Raw genomic sequence first — 21588 nt, 5'->3', positions numbered from 1 at the left:
TTTGCACAAATTATTAAAAATTAAACATATTAAATATAATAGATGAACAAAATACAATTGAATCATTAATAAAACATTTGATTAATCTCTTCAGTGCTCCATCCCGAATTTTCATGTTTTCTGAGTGGATCTCTAATAAGATGGTAGTAGAGTTTGAATTAGCTTTGATTTCAAGCATTGATGCTATGATGTCCGACCGATATTTTGCATTAAATCTTTGTTTCTTTCTATAACGACATCCACATTGATTTTCAAATCATGGCAAAAATTTGTGTGAGACGGTCTAATATGTCGTATTTTGTGAGACAGATATCTTATTTGGCTCATCCATGAAAAAATATTATTTTTTATGCTAAGAGTATTATTTTTTATTGTGAATATCAATAGTTTTGACTTGTCTCATAGATAAAAATTCGTGAGACCGTCCAACAAAAGACATGCTCTCGAATCAATGTGCCACATTCAAACCTCAAGGATTTTTTAAAAAAAAAAAACTCAATTAGGCACGTGCAAGCATGGGTCAGACCACATGGTTTTTTTTCGTTTGTTTCGAAAAATCTATGAAGATGGAATTAGGTCTCAACGAACAATTTAATGTTTTATAATAAGTTTCATGTTGGACACTATAGATACCGGGGAGTGGGGTTGGCCGACAGGTAGCACCCCACATGCCATCTTTTTCCTTTTTATTTTTTAAAAAATGAAATTTCCAATGTTTGAAATTTATATATAAAAATAACCTTTTTATTTAAAATAATATGAACGGTTTAAATTTTTTTTTTTGTAAATAAGTTAAAAGGCTAAGTAAATAATAAATATATTTAAAAGTATAATTATTATTATTATTTTATTTAAGTAATAATAATTTAAATTGTGTAAATAAAATTGAAAATGTATTTGATTAACGTAAAATAAGAATAAAGAAGAATGATCAGACAATTTTATTTACACAATTTAAGAATGATCAGACAATGAACCATACAAATAACAAGTGATAACGTTAAAATGCATATACGAGAGTGTAAGTATTATATAATGTATATATGACATGAACCTCACGATTTTTTTATGAAGTTTCTATTTGGAACAAGACCAAATATTTGTATATGACTTGATGGTTAGATAAAATCATATATATTTTGTTCTATGGATAGAAATCAATTTCATTTAAAATACATTCAAATTAAAACTTAACAATTCCATTCAATAGATACACATATATATAGACACAAACCAGACAAGAATTCGATAAACGTTGATTTCCAGTTCCGCTTTCTATAGAACCAAAACATTTTTTTTTGTCAAATCTGGACATGTGTGAAACGTCAGCTACTTTTTAAATCTTAAAATCCTACTATTTTTTTTTTGAACATAAAATTCGAAATTTATATTTAAAATAACTTAACATTCAAACATCTAAAAATTTAAAATACATAAAATCTCTAACTCGTTAATTAAGAAAAATCATACATCAACCATTAACATCGTAAAAACTTCCACAATTCAATTTGAACTGAATAGCATGAACCCATGAAAAAGTTGTGAAAAGAAGAATTAGAGACTCTCGCATGTGTTCAAACAAACAAAAATGAGCTGAGCTTATGAGGCACCAAAGACATAAAATCCTTCCGAGATCCGAGAATGGAGCTTTGGGATATTTAGCCATGAGTAGGTCTTTTATGAGATGGTCTCACGAATCTTTATCTGTGAGACGGATGAACCCTACCAATATTCAAAACAAAAAGTAATACTCTCAGCATAAAAATTAATATTTTTTTATGGATGACCGAAATAAGATATCTGTCTCACAAAATACGACTCGTGAAATCGTCTAACACAAGTTTTTGCGCCTGCGAGACAAAATACTCATCAGTTTGTTAACGTCATCTAGTAGTTCCTCCGAAGGTTCTAGTAGTTCATGAAAGTTACAGTGTGTTTGTCAACCAGGATTTGGTAAGATTTCATGGTATTTGGATTTTAAAATCCTATTTTTACTGTTTGACAATATGATTCAAAAAAAAGATTCGGATTTGTTTAGAATTTTATGGGATTTCATGGGATTTCAATAAGTATATCCAAATCCCATCAAATTTGATAAGATTTGATGGGATTTGGATTTTAAAAACATACAATTAATTTTTTATCCAACATATTACACATCATTCTCATCAACACATCATTCTCCACCAAAAGTTTCTACATGGTTAGACTTTTTTTTCCTTTTAACTTTTTTTAGAAGTTGAAAAATTTCGTTTAAGTTTTATAAGTTTCTTGTGTTATTTACTGATTAATATAATAAAAATTATAGTAATTACCAAAGCCTCTTTTTACGTTTAATAATTAATTGCATGTTAAAGTTTGAAGTTGTTTGATGATTTTTTAATTATTATTTTATGTGCACTATGATTAATAAATAATAATTAATTTTTGAATTTACAAATACAAATACTAGAGAAGAATTATTAATTTCTAAACTTTTTCGGGTTATTTATGTTTATATGATTTCTAATGGTAGCTTAGTAAAATTTTAAAATTCCAAATTCGAATCTTTTTCTCTCCAAACAAGAAATGAATTTGTAAATATCATTTTTAAATTTTAAACCAAACACCAAATAGAATTTCAAATATGTGAATTTCCAAATCCAATTCCAAATCTCACGTAATCCTCTCAAATCCTGGTTGCCAAACACACTGTTAATATCACTATTAAGAAGAGTAACAATGGCCATACTGAATCATATAGTTAATCATAAATCGAATACCAAACTCAATAAACAACTATGAATAGAATGATATTAGGAACAATTAAGGTCAATTTATCACCACCTTTTTCACTCTCTATATCATCGAATGCTTCAATTATCGCCGCATATCCAAGCCTTACCTAGCTTAAAGAAAGTAAAATTAAGCGTAGAAATTAATTTACAACAACTTAAAACTGAATTTTTTTTTAAAAAAAATGAACACTTCGAAAATTGGGGCAACATTTTGGTTAGATGAGCATACACGGAGAAAACATTGGCGGAGAGGCGAGCGGAGAGGATAAGAGGGAGACGAGAAAATCCTAAGCTAGCTGAAATGGCCATTAAAGTGGCATTCCGATCCCAATTTGGCGTTTATGATTTTATAAAATTTGAAATTAAAATTATTTAAAGTTTATGCAACCCTAAAATCCTCTGGGTTGATGGACAATACGCGCATATTCAAAATGAGTTTTCTTCAATTGATTTATCCGATTTGAGAACTAAATATTCAATGGGTTTATAATTATAAAATAATAACAATAAATTTAATGAATTTAGCGTTAAGTACAAAATAATCCTTGAACTTGGAATACTCCTTTGATGTAACTTTTGTTGGTCCCACGTGCGAAATTTGAGATAATAAAATCTGAAAATAAAGAATAAATTGGACACCGAGATTTACGTGAAAAACCCCTAAAAATTATTAGGGTAAAAACCACGGGCAAGATGAAAAAAATTCCACTATAATATTTTGTGGTGTACAACTCACTCACTGTGTTTCCAAAAAGAACACACACTTTCTTAATACAGGAGAACAAAACACCTCACAAATATTATAGAACTAAGCACTCAAATGCTTATAAGATGAGAGAAAACTCGAAGAAGGAATGATATCAGAATGAAGGGGGGAGCTCTATTTATAGAGCCTCTGTCAGTGTGAAGACGCGTATAAAACGCGTCTTCCATCTTTCCACGAAACCTTGCATCCCACGTTTTATAAACGATTTTGCCAACCATTTTTCTTTAGTCAAAGTTGTCTGCTGCAATTAATGCACCAATTGCCGACATTTCTCCCACTTGGAGATTTGATTGAGAATCAAACACATCTCCACACATCCTTTCAATCTTGCCATTCTTGCTGCTTACGTTTCCGCTAGGCCACTTGAGGATCTACACCACTCAAACTTATCAGTGTTCACTGGCTTGGTCAGAAAATCAGCCATGTTGTCCTTCGTATGGATCTTCTGCATATCCACGCTTCCTTCTTCTACTACTTCTCGTACAAAGTGAAATTGGACTCCAATGTGTTTCGTCCTGGAATGAAAAGCTGGATTCCTTGCGATATGCAAGGCACTCTGACTGTCACAAAACAAATATACTTTCTCTTGTTTGTGCCCGATCTCCTCCAATAACCTTTTAATCCATATTGCCTCCTTGCAAGCTTGAGTGGCTGCCATATATTCTGCCTCCGTTGTAGATAACGTCACAACTGTTTGTAGTTTTGAAACCCAGCTTACTGCTCCCCCTGCAAGTGTAAACACATAACCAGTAGTAGATTTCCTCTTATCAGGATCACCTGCATAATCTGAATCGACATATCCCCTGAGTGTAAAATCCGATCCTCCATAACATAATGCAGCATTCGAGGTACCCTTAATGTATCGAAGGATCCTCTTAACAGTGCTCCAATGCTCTCGTCCAGGATTCGCCATATACCGACTAACTGCTCCCACTGCTTGAGCAATGTCCGGTCTTGTACATATCATGGCGAACATCAAACTTCCCACTGCTGATGTATATGGTACTCGAGACATCTCCATCCTCTCTGCTTCACTGCTAGGACACATCTCGGAGGATAACTTGAAGTTAACAGGAAGATGGGTCGAGATTGGCTTACTATCTTGCATGTTGAAGCGTTGCAAGACTTTCTTCAAATAATTTCTCTATGAAAGCCAAATCTTTCTGTTACTTCTCTCTCGATGAACTTGCATCCCTAGAATCTTGTTTGCTGGTCCCAAGTCCTTCATATCAAACTCCCTAGCCAACTGTGCCTTCAATCTTTGGACCTGATGTTTGTTGGGGCCTGCTACCAACATGTCGTCCACATACAACAGCAAAATAATATAATCATCACCAGACCTCTTGAAATACGTACAAGGGTCTGCACTCAGTCTGTTGTATTCAAGGCTCATGATATAGGAATCAAATCTCTTGTACCAACACCTCGGCGCCTGTTTGAGACCGTACAGAGATTTCTTCAACCTGCAAACCAAGTTCTCTTTGCCTATTTCCGCAAAACCTTCTGGCTGGAGCATATAGATTTCTTCTTCAAGATCTCCATGAAGAAACGCCGTTTTCACATCTAGCTGTTCTAAATGTAGGTCAAACACCGCACACAATGCCAACACCACTCTGACTGTTGTAAGCCGAACCACAGGGAAAAATATCTCATTGAAGTCAATGCCTTCTTTCTAAGCATACCTTTTTACCACCAATCTAGCACAATACCGCTCCACTTGGTTATTGCCATCTCGCTTGATCTTATAGACCCATCTGTTACCGATGGCTTTCCTCCCTCGTGGTAGTGTAACAAGATCTCAAGTTTTATTCATGTCTAATGCCTCCAACTCTTCTTGCATTGCTATCATCCACAAGGATACATCCGAGCTTTGAGTAGCCTCGTGGAAACTCGATGGCTCACCATCCTCTGATAATAGACAATATGCAATATTGCTTTCAGTGACATAATCTGAAAGCCAAACTGGTGGTCTTCTGTCTCGAGTTAACTGCCTCACATTGGAAACCTCAGACTCAACATATTCTTGTTCTTCGTGCTCTGGTACTGCTTCACAAGAAACTTGACCTTCGTCCGTCTTATTTTCCACCTGAAAAATAGTAGTTTCTGAATTCAGTGTGCCTTTGTTTCCCTTTACTTTATCTTCCTCGAAGATAACATCCCTGCTGATGACAAGCTTGTGAACAGTAGGATCCCACAAGCGAAACCCCTTTACTCCATCAGCATAACCCAAGAAGATACATTTTCTGGATTTCGAATCCAACTTCGATCTTTCTTGCTCATTGTACAGAACGTACACCGGACTTCCAAATGTATGCAAATGAGAATAATCTGTCGGCTTCTTAGTCCACATCTCCATCGGAGTATTCAGATCAATCGCCACTGAAGGAGAACGATTGATAATATAACAAGCGGTTTTGACTGCTTCAGCCCAAAATGACTTTTCTAGACCCACAGTCCTCAACATAGCTCTTGTTCTGTCCAACAAGGTCCTGTTCATCCGCTCCGCAACTCCATTCTGTTGAGGTGTGTAAGCCGTCGTAAACCGTCTTTTGATGCCCTCATGTTGACAATATGCATCAAATTTGTCACTTGTATATTCTCCTCCATTGTCAGTCCTCAGACACTTGATTTTCTTTTCATAATAAAGTTCAACCCGCGCTTTGAAATCTTTGAAGACTTGAAAAACATCTGATTTCTTCTTGATTGGATACACCCAACATCTCCTAGAGAAATCATCAATGAACGAGACAAAGTATCTCGCTCCTCCTAGGGATACAACCGGTGCTTGCCAAACATCCGAATGAATCAGCTCCAATATGCTTTTACTCCTGGCAGTAGAAGTGCCAAACTTTAATCTGTGTTGTTTACTGGTAACACAGTGCTCACAAAATGGTAGTGACACTTTTGTAAGTCCCGGCAGCAGCTTCCGTTCTGAGAGAATTTTCAACCCTCGTTCTGACATATGCCCGAGCTTTCTATGCCATAACACTGTTAATTCTTCTCCTGAACCAATTGATGCAACAGCTATTTCTGCCTCTTTTTGTGTTTCTCCCAAAAGTACATACAGATTTGCAGCAACATTTTCCGCCTTCATAACCACAAGCGCGCCTTTCACAATTTTCATGATCCCGTTCTCGATACGAGTTTTGCACCCGATGTCATCCAATTGCCCCAAGGACAAAAGATTTTTCGTCAGTACTTTCACATGTCGTACCTCCTGTATGGTGCGAATGGTGTCATCAAACATTTTAATTTTGACAGTACCGAACCCAGCGATTTCCAAGGCATGATCATTTTCCATGAATACAGATCCTCCTGAGACTGGTTCATAATGATCAAACCATTTTCTTCGAGACGTCATATGTCACGTCGCTCCTGAATCCATAATCCATGTGTCACAAAATTTGTGCCTGCCTTCTGCAACAGTTGCTGCTTCGCTGAATAATATTTCACCACTGCCTGAAGTACTGGCCACATTTCCTTGAGAACTTTTATCGATACTCATACACTCTTTCTTGAAGTGTCCTTTACCGCCACATTTAAAGCAGTAAATATTTTTCTTCTTACTTCTTGACTTTGATCTACCTCGTCTTTGACTCTCACTGGAGTCACGGTCCATAAATCTTCCTCTTATCATCGGTAAAGCCTCTGCCTGCTTCGATGTTACGAACCTATCTTCCTTATTCTTGCGCCGGCTTTCTTCTCCGAGAACCGCAGTTAAGATATCGTCGAATCTTAGAAAGCCCATAAGAATATTGTTGGTAATGTTGATGATAAGTTGATCATATGAGTCTGGTAGACTTTGAAGTAGAAGCTCCGCCCGTTCATTTTCCCCTATTTTATGCCCCATGGAAGTTAGTTGGGCAAATAGAGTATTTAGTGTGTTGATGTGGTCGGTCATCGATGAAGATTCCGCCATCCGAAGAGTATAAAGCCTTCTTTTTAGAAAAATCATGTTGTGTAGCGACTTGACTTCGTACATCTTTGTCAGAGTATCTCAGATAACTTTGGCTGTTTTTATCTCAGAGATACTTGACAAAACTTCGTCAGCTATAGCCAAGTGTAAATTGACAACAACATTATCATTCATCTCGTTCCACTTTTCATCATCTGTAATCTCCACCGGTCTATCTCCAATAGCCGCCGAACAATTTTCTTTTCTTAAAACTGCTTGTATCTTTATTTTCCACAGCATAAAATTGCTTCCGTTGAACTTTGCTATCTCGTACCTTCCCGCCATTATGTCTACAACAATTTTAGTAGACTGGACAAAATAATCCCACCTTAAATAAAAAATCTCAAAAAAAATCTTTTCTGATGTGGAAGATCAGTCTAGGCTGCAACCACAGAGCATACTCAAAATTTTAAGAAATTTTAAACCAAGGCTCTGATACCACTTGTTGGTCCCACGTGCGGAATTTGAGATAATAAAACCCGAAAATAAAAAATAAATTGGACACCTAGATTTACGTGAAAAACCCCTAAAAATTATTAGGGTAAAAACCACGGGCAAGATGAAAAAAATTCCACTATAATATTTTGTGGTGTACAACTCACTCACTGTGTTTCCAAAGAGAACACACACTCTCTTAATACAGGAGAACAAAACACCTCACAAATATTATAGAACTAAGCACTCAAATGCTTATAAGATGAGAGAAAACTCGAAGAATGGATGATATCAAAATGAAGGGGGAGCTCTATTTATAGAGTCTCTGTCAGTGTGAAGACGCGTTTTTCCACGAAACTTTGCATCCCACGTTTTATAAACGTTTTTGCCAACCATTTTTCTTTAGTCAAAGTTGTCTGCTTCAATTAATGCACCAATTGCCGACAACTTTTGCTTGGATTCTTTGGGTAAATGAAGGTATAAGTTTAATACATAATTATTCTTATTGGGCATTTAAAATAATTCTTTGAAGTTTAAAACAAAAATTTTCTATAATTCCCGTATTATTCGAAGTTAAAAATTAAATTTAAATTTATTTTCCATAAGAACAAATATTATTATTTGCTTTGAAAAGTACGAAACTTAAATTCGATATATATTATGAATTTTTCAAAAGTCCAGTTGCTACATCCCTTAAAATATAGGCATTTTTGGCAAATTATGATCTCGGTAAAGTGATATTTGTGTCATTAGACTTGAATTCCCAAAATCATTGTGATCTGATAGATACATGGTCAAGTTTAGCAATAGTTTATGCGTGGACTGGCTTACACACACAAACATTACTTGTTTACACAAGCATCCTAATTTCTTGTCAATCAAATGACGATCATTGGTTTCAAAACAACTAAAAACCAGTAATTTGATCTCTCATCCACTTGAAGAATTAGGACATAAGTCACCTAAAATGTATTTAAAAATTAACATCACCTGAAGAAACCAAGTCTTGTGAACCATACGGATCTCATGAACTACATCATCAGGAAACAAACGCTTGGGTTGCAAAAGTGAGAAATTCCAAAATATATTTTAGAACTACTATTTGATTATCTTTTTAAGAAAAATTTAACAGAGTCAATAGTTATGAGTGTTAGGATCATATTCCAGGCATGCTACCTCTGTGTTGTGAAACAAAAAGTTACTTGTGGAAATGCAGGGTGATATTAGATTTTAAAAACAAAAACACATATTTATGGATTCAGATATAAATAATGTGTTGCAGTTACACAAGAAATGCAGCATGCTACTTACTCCCTGTACAGAAAACAAACAAAATTTCAGAAGACAGTGCTGAATCTCCTTATGGAGACGAGTCAACGATCTCCAAGAAGTCATAAATTTCACTCCAGCTTAATCCTTCCACCTTCCAATGGCTGTTTCGTAGGCTCGGTAGGAAAGTATTTTATGCCAACAAGGTCACCTACGCTGCTGATAACCTGATACGAATTCAAAAAGAAAAGTGAGTTTTAACGGTGCTTCATGGGGAAAAAAGAATTATTTATATATTAGTCTTTCGTCAATGCTATTCTCGTTTTTAGTCCTCTGCAGAGTCGGGCAGGCCAACAATCTGGTGTGTTGCATGTTGACGATAATTTATTAAGACCCTGACCTCTAAAGCTTTAACAAGGTCTTCCTTTGAATGAGCAGCAGAAATGCAAATGCGTGCACGGGCCAACAATAAAGGAGTAGCAGGAAAAGCAACCGTGACCACAGCCACCTGCATAGCATAATAACACGTTCAAGCAATCTTAAGAGTGAAATAGAGTGAAACGACCAAACAAAACAAAACAAAATTAAGCTCGGTGATGGACTGTTAGTCGACTGAAAATAAACAACACTGTGGGAGAGGAGGGGAGGGGGTTAGAAATGCTTACATTCCGTTTGAGGCACTCTCGTGAAAAAGCAGGAATTTTTGCTGGGTTATAGAGCATTATGGGCATTACGGGGGAATCATTATCTCCAAGAACTTCAAAACCCATTTTCTGCAACTCTGACCTGAAAAAGTTGCTGTTCTCACGTATTTTTGCCAGTTTTTGGGCCCCTGCAAGAAGAAAATGCACCGGGTGTAAGAAAAACACACTTGAAAGAGCATGCTAGATGCCAATGACACAGCATGGTTTTACAAGTAACTTAGCAGTAAACAAAATTTCACCTCTTCTTGAACCATCTTCTCCAAGAATAACTTTAATGGAAGAAATAATTTTCCGTGCAGCTGGTGGTGATATTGATGTTAAATAAAGATGAGCAGGGCATGTGTATTTCAAGTAATCAATAAGTTCCTGAAGAAAGTGTTATCATATGTTATAGTGATTTTTGTGGGTGGTTATAAGATGTATGAAAAGTCGAGAGTTATTGCACAAAAACTGTCACACCCTTATTCTATACTTAACATAATTATCCTAATCAAAATAGGGTTTGTATAATATACCTTTATTAATGAAGCAATTCAAATAAGGGGCATCAATTTGACGGTTTATAAAAATTTTGGCATGATGTCCCTATATTTTGTCTATACCAACAACTCAATCAACAACAATAACACGTACATATAATCGTATTTTGACATACAAAATAGATTCTGTATCATTATATACATAGACATAAACATCGTAAAACTTGTTTCAAACCCTGACATCAAATTCATTATAATACATATGCGGAAGCTATACAATAAGAAGTCCCGGTTCTTGTCGAGGTGAGGCACGCGGTCACAAGCATCCATTGGCGAACCGGCATCCTATGTATCTTAATTACCTGATCCTGTAATACATGAGCTACGTGAGTTTATAAAACTCAATAAGTTGGCACTTATACGTATCAATATGCGTAGAAGGAACATACATATCAAGTCGTGAACAACAATGAATCTTTAAACTATGTCATATCATAACATATATTCATGTTCATTTTTGTACTTGAGCCTCATTAGTTAAACTGTACTACCGTGCTTGCTTTATTATATAGCTACTACTGTGTTGGACGTCAGGGAGCAACCTTTGGCAACCCCACGCTCCATGAACATATATTGGCCAATAGCTTTGGTGGACTTAAAACCACCCATGATGTCAACAAGCTCTATATCATGTAAAAATCCATCCTTTTCCTTTCATGTTCATGTTCATGTTCTTAACATAGCGCCCATTTTCAATATTCATGAGTTTCTTTCATATTTAATACATAACAATGGAATATGGTGCTATGTTTTCATCAATAAGATACTAACAATGTACATATAGCAATAATCAATGGGAAGTATTTGAAATCATAATATTACTCATGTATTACTTCAAGAACATGTCAACTTACAGTCCAAGTGTACGAATACTTGTTTGAGACGATGTTTATCAGTCCTATGCTATCAATAAACCAATAGTTCAATTACTATTTCTATACAAGGTGAAAGTTACCCTTATACATGTAGAACAACTAAAGGAGAAGAAAACTTACACCCTTAGGAAGTTCTTGTGATGGAGAACTTAATTCTAACTTCAAAATGATGAAAAAAATGAAGAAGAAAGCATTTGGAGGATGTTTTCTAGGTTTTCTTTCGAGTTTATGCTGTTGGAGAAGGTGAGAATGGTGGAAAGTGCTTAGAAAAGTCGATCCTTATCTTTTTATACATCAGGCAGCGCCCGGGCGGACGTCTTTTACCGCCCGGGTGGGTAACTCTCGGCCCTAACATGTTTATTTTTTGTGCAGGTCCGCCCGGGCGGACATTTACATCGGCCCGGGCGCGTAAGTTTCGGCTCTGCACACTATTTCATCAAAAATCGCTCCAAAAACGTTTCTTCCTTTCATAATCTGAAAAAGTGGTAAACATGAAAGTTGTAGCCCTATGTCTTGGCTTGAATCTCCAACTGGTTTCATGTCATTTGGAGGTCTGAGGAAAAAGTTATGCTTATTCTCCCAACATGTGTCAGTGAAGGAATGACGATACACACGACACACTTCGGGGCACTTTTGGCTTGTCTTCCACAATGATTTGGACAAAACCCAAAACATGAAAGTTGTAGAATTACATCTTAGCTTTCTAATGATTATGGCCTCACATAATTTGGATGCATATTCTAATCATTATGCTAAAGCCCTTAAAAACTGCCATATTTTCATCTCATTTCCAACCAACTTCATTACACTACTTCTACCTACACATCTTACTATCACTATTTAAACACATATTCATTCTCAATACACCATGGACAATCTAAAAGTCATGTTCAATCTCAATATTGATACTTCAATCATCACGTGAAAACTAATGAGCTAAATAACTACATATTAAATGATATAAACGCATTATTATCATTTGTACGAGTATCCGGGCATTACAAAAACTCTCCGCTGATTAGCGATCATTTGAAGTTATTGTCTTCGAAAAAGTGTTCGGATTGATGAATTAGGTGAATTTTTAATCAGTTACCAGCAAATTTACCTTACGAACGTGCTTTGTATGTTATTGTGTTAAATCGAGAGTTTATTCAAGTACCATGTAAAAAAAAGAGCTTTTAAATGTGAAACGAGAACTTACCCTTGAATGAGAATGTCTTATAGACTTCTCTGTGGGTTTGAGATTTGTGGGGAGCGTTTTGGCCTTGATGAAGGTATAATTGTAAACCCAACTCCAGATAATTAAGATACATAATAACCTATCAACTATGTTGGAGTAATTTCTTCCCGATCTAATTTTGTGTCTAGGTTTTTATTTTCATTTGGAATGTATCACTAGAAGACTTCGATAGTATCAATAATTTTTTGTCTAGGTCTTCCCGATCTTATTCTCTTTGGAATGTATCATTAGAAGAATTTGATTTAGACAACATCTTGTACAAATCATTTCGACTTAGAACTTATTTCTTTCATAATTAAAACTCCTAGCATACTCTCGATTGTTGACATCAATCTCACAATCCGCTTAATATTTAACGTCTCTTATGTTAAGACTACAAACATAATCTTTAACGTCTTTGTGCGAAAACTATCACTCAACTAACTTTTGAAACTCATCTCTCTTTGTTTATGTTAGTGATTGTGTGTGTGAGAAAAGTGATCCATTGCATCGTATATAATATCAAATTCATCCTCTCACACAAGGAGAAAATCTCTCGCCAATTTATTATATCTATTTAGAATCCCCTTTTTGGGCTTGCTCTAATTTCAGAAATTTTTTATTTATATAGGTTGCCCACACTTTGAAACTCCATCAAAAACTTGTATTTGATCTTCAAAATGTTGTATTTCTAGGCTCCAAGAATGATATGAACGTTTGAAACAAGAATATAACTGTTTGAAAAAAAATTGTACGTTTTTTGACATTGAAATGATATTCTTTTTTTTTACATTCGGGACACTTTTTGATATCAAGCCATTTTTTACTGTTCATCAAGCCATTTTACTGTTCATCAAGCCGTTCCATGTGTAGCAAGAAAAAGTCCAGCGACAAAGTCTAGCCACCGCTTTCTCTTGATAATAACTTTTGATTAATCGATTTTTGGGAAAGTGATGAACATAAAAGTTGTAATCAATCTCTTAGTTTTCAATATAATCAAGAGTCACTCAACATTGAGTTTGTATGATAGAGATATGCTAGAAATACAAGAACTGCTCGAAAAACATCTCGCTATCAAGCACGAAGTTGTGATGTCTTTCTGGTGATTATAGATCTTGATTCGTTGAATTTTTGGCAAAGTGGTAAACATGAAAGCAATATGCTCGAAATACTGGTACTGCTCATGTCTATCTGGCAGCGGTATCCATGTTGCAGAGCTAGCAAATTTCTCGCGATTTATTATCTTCTTAAGCTCTGATTCAAACTTTGACATTGATAGATGATTTGTAGATAATTTTATTAGCTTTCTAACTCATGTTGACTCATTTAATTACAATAATGTGACTAATAGATATGACCAAAATAACATCACTGCTCAAGTCTAGTAATTTGTTAATCCGTGATTTCCAGGTGATATTGCAACCATTATTTCGCTTAAATAACATCCGAACTAGCTTGAACGGCCTGAAATATGACTTGTATCAAATCGAGTTTTATGTCCATCCGTTTTGCCCATTGTTCATTTCGATCATTGAATTATGATATACCATTGAAATACTTCAGCTCACAAAAGCCTAGTTATTTCTTAAATTCGAGTTTCAACTTCCACATGTAGGTAGCAACTTTATATTTTGAATAAATATGTTAGAAACACGATAACAATTTTTGTTATCATTATAGTCAAGATTGTTAGTGTTTCCACAACCTAAAAAATCCCAAATAATCATATGAAAACTAATTAAAAGTTTTACAAAGTAATTTAACATGAGTAGGTATATTGTAAGATGTTCACACACACATATATAAATATATATGTGGACGAGACGATCCGGTCCATACCTATAGTAAAAAAAAAATTGTTTTTGACGGAAGTGTTCATTCGAACCGAGCCAAACTAAACCAAACCGAATTTCACCAAAATCCAAAATGAATTTCGTGGTTTGATTCGGTTAAAAACTGAAATATTTTCAATTTTTTGTTTTAACTGAATTTTTATTTTTTAAAAGTTTTTATTTATTTATTGATAACCACAAATAAAATATGATTTTAAAACTAAAAAAATTATAAAATTAAAAAATCGATTTTCAGTTCGGATTGGTTCGGTTAACTGAGATAAAGAAAATCAAACCGCAACTAAAATCAGAAAAATTACTAGAAAAATATGTAAATCGTTTACATAAAAATAATACTAGTGAGAATAACAAAACCAAATTTCTTGACACTCCAAGGAATTAAAATGTATCAAAAACTCAATGTAAATACTAGATGCATTAAACAAAAAGAATCGTATTGCTTAAATCAGACGAAGCCACTTTTCACGCAACACTTCACGCAGTGTTGTTCTTGAGCGTCGTCAACATTAATCAGCAACACGGTATATGTGAATCAATCACACAAATTCTTCAACATAAAAATCTTTAACTCTGAACTTTGTGTAGGTTCAGAGAAAAACTCCAGCAGCTCTCGTGGTTGCAAAAGTGATCGTCGTTCTTCTCCCAATATTTTATATATATAGATATCCATATATTGACCTCATTATCACATGGAAACAATAGTTTATTAGAAATAAGACTCTATTCAAATCTAAGATATTATATCTTAGGGATAAATACCAAAAACAAATCGTGTAGGATAAATACAAAGAATAAATTATTATGTACTAAATCTCATTATCAGCTCAAGTCAAATTAGTCTAGAAATACAAAACATGGAATGCCAGCATCCGATACTAGAAGAAGGTTGAAATAAGTAGAGTTTTTGTCTTTTTGGCAGGCCTAAATAAAGAACTGCAGGATGAGGTTAGAGGCCGGATTTTGGGGTGAAGCTTTTTTCTGAAGTTAGGAGAGAAGAGGCACGCCGATCGGTGATGCTCAAGGAAACAACAGATCAAAAAATTGATTTTGAGGGTTCCAGCCGTTGTAACTCTTGGGAATGGACAGCAAAGAGACCGAAGAGGAAGCAATCAAAGACCAACATGATGTGATGTGTGCAAGAAACCAAACCACACTCGAGAAACATGTTGAAAAATCAATGGGAAGCCTGCGAATTGGAAGAAAATTGCATGAATATCGATCGACCAGCAGAGGAATATTCTCATGCTTTCCAGGTCAAAGCAACAATTTTTTTATTTTACAGAACATCTATTGCTTGACAACTCTTGAAAATTTAAGCAAATAAGTTTTCAATTACCTAATAGAAAAATAAACATATTATATACATTAATTTAAGGAATTAGAAGTCACAAATACTATTAATTTTCTACCAACTATCGAGTTTGTCTACGGGAAAAAAAAATCATTAATAATAATAATAATAATAATTTAATTAAAGTTAACTCGAATAAATATGAAATTTGTAGAATTATTCAATTCAAACCCGTGTCGAAAAAGAAATCATATGAAATTAAATAAGAGATTAACAAAATGGCTTTGTCGACCATACAATTCAGCAAAACCAATATTCAATTAATCTGAAAGCAATCTTCTAGATTTTATAAAATCCTCTTGGATACGAATATCGAGTCGATGTTGAGCTCAAAAATTAATACTCAAACCGAGTCGAGCTTGAATTCGAGTATTTCAATTTTTTTTCGAGCTGAGCTCGGGCTTAAGTATCTTATATTCATATCACGGATGAGTAAGTCTCATGCGAGATGATTTGAAAGATCTATATTCGTGAGACGGTCGACCCGTTCTATACTTAGAGCGAAATGTAATATTTTTGGCACAAGAAGTGAGTACATATTTGTTTTATAAAATTGATATGTAAGATAATTATATATAAGTTTTTTTCTCATGAATATAAATACGTGAAATCGAATATATTTTCCGTGAAAAGTCCAAATAAATTAGTTTCTATTAATAGAACAAGCGTAAGCGAGGGAAGGACCAACCAACAATTTTGTTTGAAACGCTGCCATTTCCGACCAATTCCAATTTCCTCGGACCTTTAAATGTCCTCTCATCAATTCTTGCCAAATTCATTTTCATCACACTAAAAATCCATTCTTTCCTTCTTCCAACTAAAGCAAATTGTTTCAAGAAAAGTTTCGAAAAATGGGCTTCTCTGAAAAATCACCAACGCAGTCTTTGATCCCAGGTTTCCTTTACTCTTCTTCGATTACATCGAAGAGATATGTGAATTTGGAGCAGAGCCTGGTGCCGGCCGGTGTCAGTTATACATCTGGGCCGTCTGATTCGGCGGCAGCGCCGCCATCAATGGCTGGGATCAAGCAGAACTTTTTGATCCCGGCGCCGAAGGAGAGCAGGATAGAGATGTTCTCGCCGGCTTTTTACGCAGCTTGCACAGCCGGAGGAATCTTGAGCTGTGGCCTTACTCACACGGCTGTCACCCCTCTTGATCTTGTCAAGTGCAATATGCAGGTTATATATACACACACTGACACACTGACACACACATATAGATAATATAGATATGTGTATGTATATGATTCAGGCGTCCTCGCATTATTATAATTTTTCTACAAAATTTAAATGTTCTTTTGTATTAAATATATTCGAGCTTCAGTTTCACCACTAAATGGAATTCCTGGCTCCTCGGCAATTCTTTCATGTTTTAGTTCAGAAAATGAGTTGTTATTTTTTTTTTTTTACTTTTATCGATACTACAATGTAGTAATCATTTGATATGATTGTGGCTCGAGTTAGAGATTTTTTCATGTTTAAATGCAATCTGAGCAGGATGGAATTAATTCTTTTTTTCCTTCTATTCATTTGCTGGAATTTTACATGTTATTTAGGAATCATTATCATCATCAAATAGATTAAGAGGGTGTTTGTTTAAAAACTTCTTTAGATATTTAATGCAGCATCTGAGATTTTTCTATATCCTATGACTGCCTGTGATACATTTTAATTCAAAATGTGATATTTGGGTTGTACAATTTAAGGTTCTGGTTTTTCGGGTTTAAAATAAGATGATCCATTTCAATTTGAAGATTATATCTTTTTGCTATGTTCAAATATAATCCAATATTGTTAAATTTGGACAGCACAATGATCTAAATGACAGTGTTCTGATTCAGAATTCAAAAGATAATATTGTGATATAATATAGTGGGACGTGCATAGTTTTCTTTGGTATGGGAACTTATAAGCTACTACTATTTTTTTTTGGGAGCCTACTTTCATACATAGATTTCTAGTTTGTGATTCGAAAGATGATTCTTTCTTATATGTTCAAATGTCTTCTTTTGCTCCTTAGATTGATCCGGTCAAGTACAAAAGCATTTCCTCCGGTTTTGGAATTCTACTGAAGGAGCAAGGAATCAGAGGTATTTTCAAGGGTTGGGCACCAACCCTGCTCGGATACAGCGTTCAGGGAGCATGCAAGTTCGGTTTCTATGAATATTTCAAGAAGTATTACTCAGATATCGCTGGTCCTGAATATGCTGCCAAGTACAAGACCTTGATCTACCTTGCAGGATCCGCATCTGCTGAAGTAATTGCTGGTGTTGCTCTCTGTCCTTTCGAGGCGGTAAAAGTTAGAGTTCAAACTCAACCCGGATTCGCTAGAGGTTTATCTGATGGATTCCCAAAATTTATCAAAGCTGAAGGAGCTTTAGGGTATGGATGAAACTCAATCTTTTTTCATACTATTTTTCCTCTATCATTGTTAGACGATTTTGAATGCATAAACACTTGGCTAGAAAGTGTTCTATTAAACGGGGGATTTTCAACTATTATTTTAGTAAAAAGCAGAAGCAGCTTTGTGTTTGAATACAGGGAAAAGTAGCCATAAAAACTACATTTAAAAGCTTCCTGATTTTAAATGTTTAATCGCAACCAAACATAAGTTTTTAAAGAAAAACATTTTTTTAATACAGTTTCTCCATCCAAAGATACTCTACTCGCTGATATTATGAGTCAATTATGATGAATGGTTCTCTTTTCTGCAGGCTCTACAAAGGGATTGTTCCACTCTGGGGACGACAGATTCCATGTAAGTTCAATGATCTCCACCATTTTAGAGTTTTTTTTAAAAACAAACACTTCTTAGGCTGAGTGATTTGATTGAAATAATGATCATACTGGGATCAATATTGTAGATACAATGATGAAATTTTCGACATTTGAGAATATTGTGGAAGCTATTTACAAATATTCCATTCCGACTTCTAAGGATCAGTGCAGCAAAAGCCTGCAACTAGGTATTAGTTTCGCTGGTGGGTACCTGGCCGGAGTACTCTGTGCTGTTGTTTCACACCCTGCTGATAATCTCGTCTCTTTCCTCAACAATGCCAAAGGAGCAACAGTGGGCGATGTAAGTATCGATGACAACTTAAAAATTGTGTGTTATTGACAGCTAAATTTCGTCATCAGTGTTTTTCTCTATCTCCACAGGCCGTGAATAAGCTCGGTTTATGGGGTCTATGCACTCGTGGTCTGCCTCTACGTATTGTCATGATCGGCACTCTCACGGGAGCGCAGTGGGTCATTTACGATGCATTCAAAGTTTTTGTTGGGCTGTAAGTTTATGCTACCGTTGATGTTACATCTTTTGTTGCACTAATTGGTGATTGACATCATTTCGAAAGGCGGAGTTACCCCTGGTGTAAGAGAAGATTATCTCAGATATATATCTTGGCCAAAGTTTTCACCGTGGAATCTGTTCTTCTTGCAGGCCTACTACTGGTGGTGGAAGTCCGGCTCCTGCACACAAGTGAGATGAAAGCAACAAAATGTTTTCTCAACTGTAGAGCTACAGATGGGGTTTGATTATGTACTATTTTTACGAAGTCGTATATGTTCGAATCTTCTAGGAAATTTTGCAGGCATTGTTGATTCATTTTGATTATTACAATAATTGTAACAAGCTAGCTCGACTCGAACTTCACCATTTTGAGATCGTGGAGATTATGAAAGTGTTGATGGTGGTTAATAAAAACCTACCTCATCGGAGAAATCTTTGTGTGCTTGCAGGATAGGTTTTAAGACAAGTACAGACATATGTAACGTATTATACCTCCTGGAATAAAATTTGCATTTGCGTTAGGAAAAAAAAAGGGCTGTCTTGCATTATGCAGCTGTATAAGCATTGCCTAGTTGGGGGGAAAAAAAAATTCACCACAAAAACTAAGCAATCAGACCTGCTGGAACCGATACCAAAACTGATTGGCTACTTGTGTTCAGCTGTGTAGTACCCCAAACTGCTTCCTCTCCAGGCTTATCCGCGGCTGCTGATAATCCGACTTTGAGCGGGTGGCCCAAATTTTGGCTTAGTGGTGTTCTCTAGATGGTTTGAGAAAGGCTTTGCAGGTCCATTCATGGACGAACGACCATGTGAGGTCCTTTCAAGCTCAAATTACTTTTTTCATGTTTTAACCAATCAATTTTGACTCAATAGTATCAAAGATCACTCTAGCAAACACATGTCGTACTTCTTTCAAACTTCCCAATGCTAGTTCCTCATAATCGATCTTACTTACTACCAAGATTTTTGACGCATTCAAAAATCTTGCAAACCCTTGGATACAATGCCAGAGAAAAGAACACCTGCACAGATAAAAGAAAATGGTAATGAGGAATTTCATCGAGTTGAACAAATGAAAGGTGCACAGACCTACGTGACCAACTAAATAGTTCAGCATCATGCGTTTGGTTTTCCAGGGCATAGCTTTTCAATCATATGTGAATGAGAAGTTGGAAACATGCCATGACTTAGTATTTTGATATATTTATCTTGATATCTAAAATCAGAATTAGTCTTTTCCATATGCAACACATCATTTCCACAATTAAATTTGAACTGAATAGCATGAACCCATAAAAAAGTTGTGAAAAGAAGAATTAGAGACTCCCGCATGTGTTCAAACAAATAAACAAACAAACAAACAAAAATGCGCTGAGCTTATGAGGGGCCAAAGGCATAAAATCATTACAAGATCCGAGAATGGAGCTTTGGGATATTTAGCCATAGCCTGGGAGACAAAATACTCATCAGTCTAACAGAAACCCCCAAGCTCATAACGTCATCTAGTAGTTCATCCGAAGGTTCCAGTAATTCATGAAAGTTAATATCACTATTAAGAACAGCAACAATGGCCATACTGAATCATATAATTAATCATTAAGAAGAGCAACAATGGCCATACTGAATCATATGATATAATCATAAATCGAATACCAAACTCAATAAACAACTATGAATAGAATGATATTAGGAACAATTAAGGTCAATTTATCACCACCTTTTTCACTCTCTATATCATCGAATGCTTCAATTATCGCCGCATATCCAAGCCTTGCCTAGCTTAAAGAAAGTAAAATTAAGCGTAGAAATTAATTTACAACAACTTCAAACTGAATTTTTTCAAAAACAAAAAAAAAAAAAGAACACTTTGAAAATTGGGGCAACGTACATTTTGGTTAGATGAGCATACCTGGAGAAAACATTGGCGGAGAGGATAATAGGGAGACGATAAAATACTAAGCCAGCTGAAATGGCCATTAAAGTGGCATCCCAATTTGGGGTTTATGATTTCATAAAATTATTTAGGTTCTCTCAAGTAAAGATAAATGCGACTCTAAAATCCTCTGGGTTTATGTACAATATTCGCATATTCAAAATGCGTTTACTTAAATTTGAGAACTAAATATTCAATGGGTTTATAATATATTATATATAACAACAACAATAATAATAACAATAAAAAATTAATGAATTTAGCGTGAAATACAAAATAATCCTTGGACTTGGAATATTCCTTTGATTTAAATTTTGCTTGGATTCTTTGAGTTTGGGTTAGAGACCGTTGCTAAAGATGAAGATATAAGTCTAATTATTCTTATTGGCCATTTAAAATAATGCTTTGAAGTTTTAAAAAGACTTGAATACCCAAATTAAAATTATTGTGATCTGATAGATACATGGTCAAGTTTAGCAATAGTTTATGCGTGGACTGGCTTACACACACAAACATTACTTGTTTACACAAGCATCCTAATTTCTTGTCAATCAAATGACGATCATTGGTTTCAAAACAACTAAAAACCAGTAATTTGATCTCTCATCCACTTGAAGAATTAGG

General features: G+C 35.0%; 2 protein-coding genes and 1 long non-coding RNA gene across 5 annotated transcripts; 1 reads left to right on the top strand and 2 right to left on the bottom strand.

The window, feature by feature from the left end:
• Window positions 1-9131: 9131 nt before the first annotated feature.
• Window positions 9132-10268, bottom strand: LOC142539052 (long chain base biosynthesis protein 2b-like). The gene is made up of 4 exons (XM_075644346.1): window positions 10146-10268; window positions 9868-10034; window positions 9603-9710; window positions 9132-9429 (listed from the first exon to the last, which is right to left on the bottom strand). The coding sequence occupies exons 2-4, from the start codon at window positions 9970-9972 to the stop codon at window positions 9334-9336; spliced, it is 309 nt and encodes a 102-aa protein (XP_075500461.1). The 5' UTR covers window positions 9973-10034; window positions 10146-10268; the 3' UTR covers window positions 9132-9333.
• Window positions 10269-16429: 6161 nt separating this feature from the next.
• On the top strand, window positions 16430-19456 carry LOC142540895 (mitochondrial phosphate carrier protein 3, mitochondrial-like). Its single transcript, XM_075647353.1, has 6 exons — window positions 16430-16921; window positions 17763-18124; window positions 18457-18500; window positions 18607-18821; window positions 18902-19026; window positions 19182-19456. The coding sequence occupies exons 1-6, from the start codon at window positions 16595-16597 to the stop codon at window positions 19222-19224; spliced, it is 1116 nt and encodes a 371-aa protein (XP_075503468.1). The 5' UTR covers window positions 16430-16594; the 3' UTR covers window positions 19225-19456.
• A 136-nt stretch (window positions 19457-19592) lies between these two features.
• LOC142540896 (uncharacterized) lies at window positions 19593-21044 on the bottom strand. Of its 3 annotated transcripts, none has more exons than XR_012819177.1 (4): window positions 20941-21044; window positions 20749-20806; window positions 20440-20607; window positions 19593-20053 (listed from the first exon to the last, which is right to left on the bottom strand). It is a non-coding gene; the product is annotated as an uncharacterized LOC142540896 (long non-coding RNA). The 3 variants fall into 3 exon arrangements; XR_012819178.1 differs by having other exon boundaries at window positions 20440-20580; XR_012819176.1 differs by lacking the exon at window positions 20440-20607.
• Between the last annotated feature and the right edge of the window lie 544 nt (window positions 21045-21588).

This window comes from Primulina tabacum, chromosome 3 (genome assembly GCF_025594145.1).
Source record: "Primulina tabacum isolate GXHZ01 chromosome 3, ASM2559414v2, whole genome shotgun sequence".
Taxonomy (NCBI): domain Eukaryota; kingdom Viridiplantae; phylum Streptophyta; class Magnoliopsida; order Lamiales; family Gesneriaceae; genus Primulina; species Primulina tabacum.
Note: the sequence above shows the minus strand (reverse complement) of the source record. Positions and strands in the feature narration are given on the sequence as shown.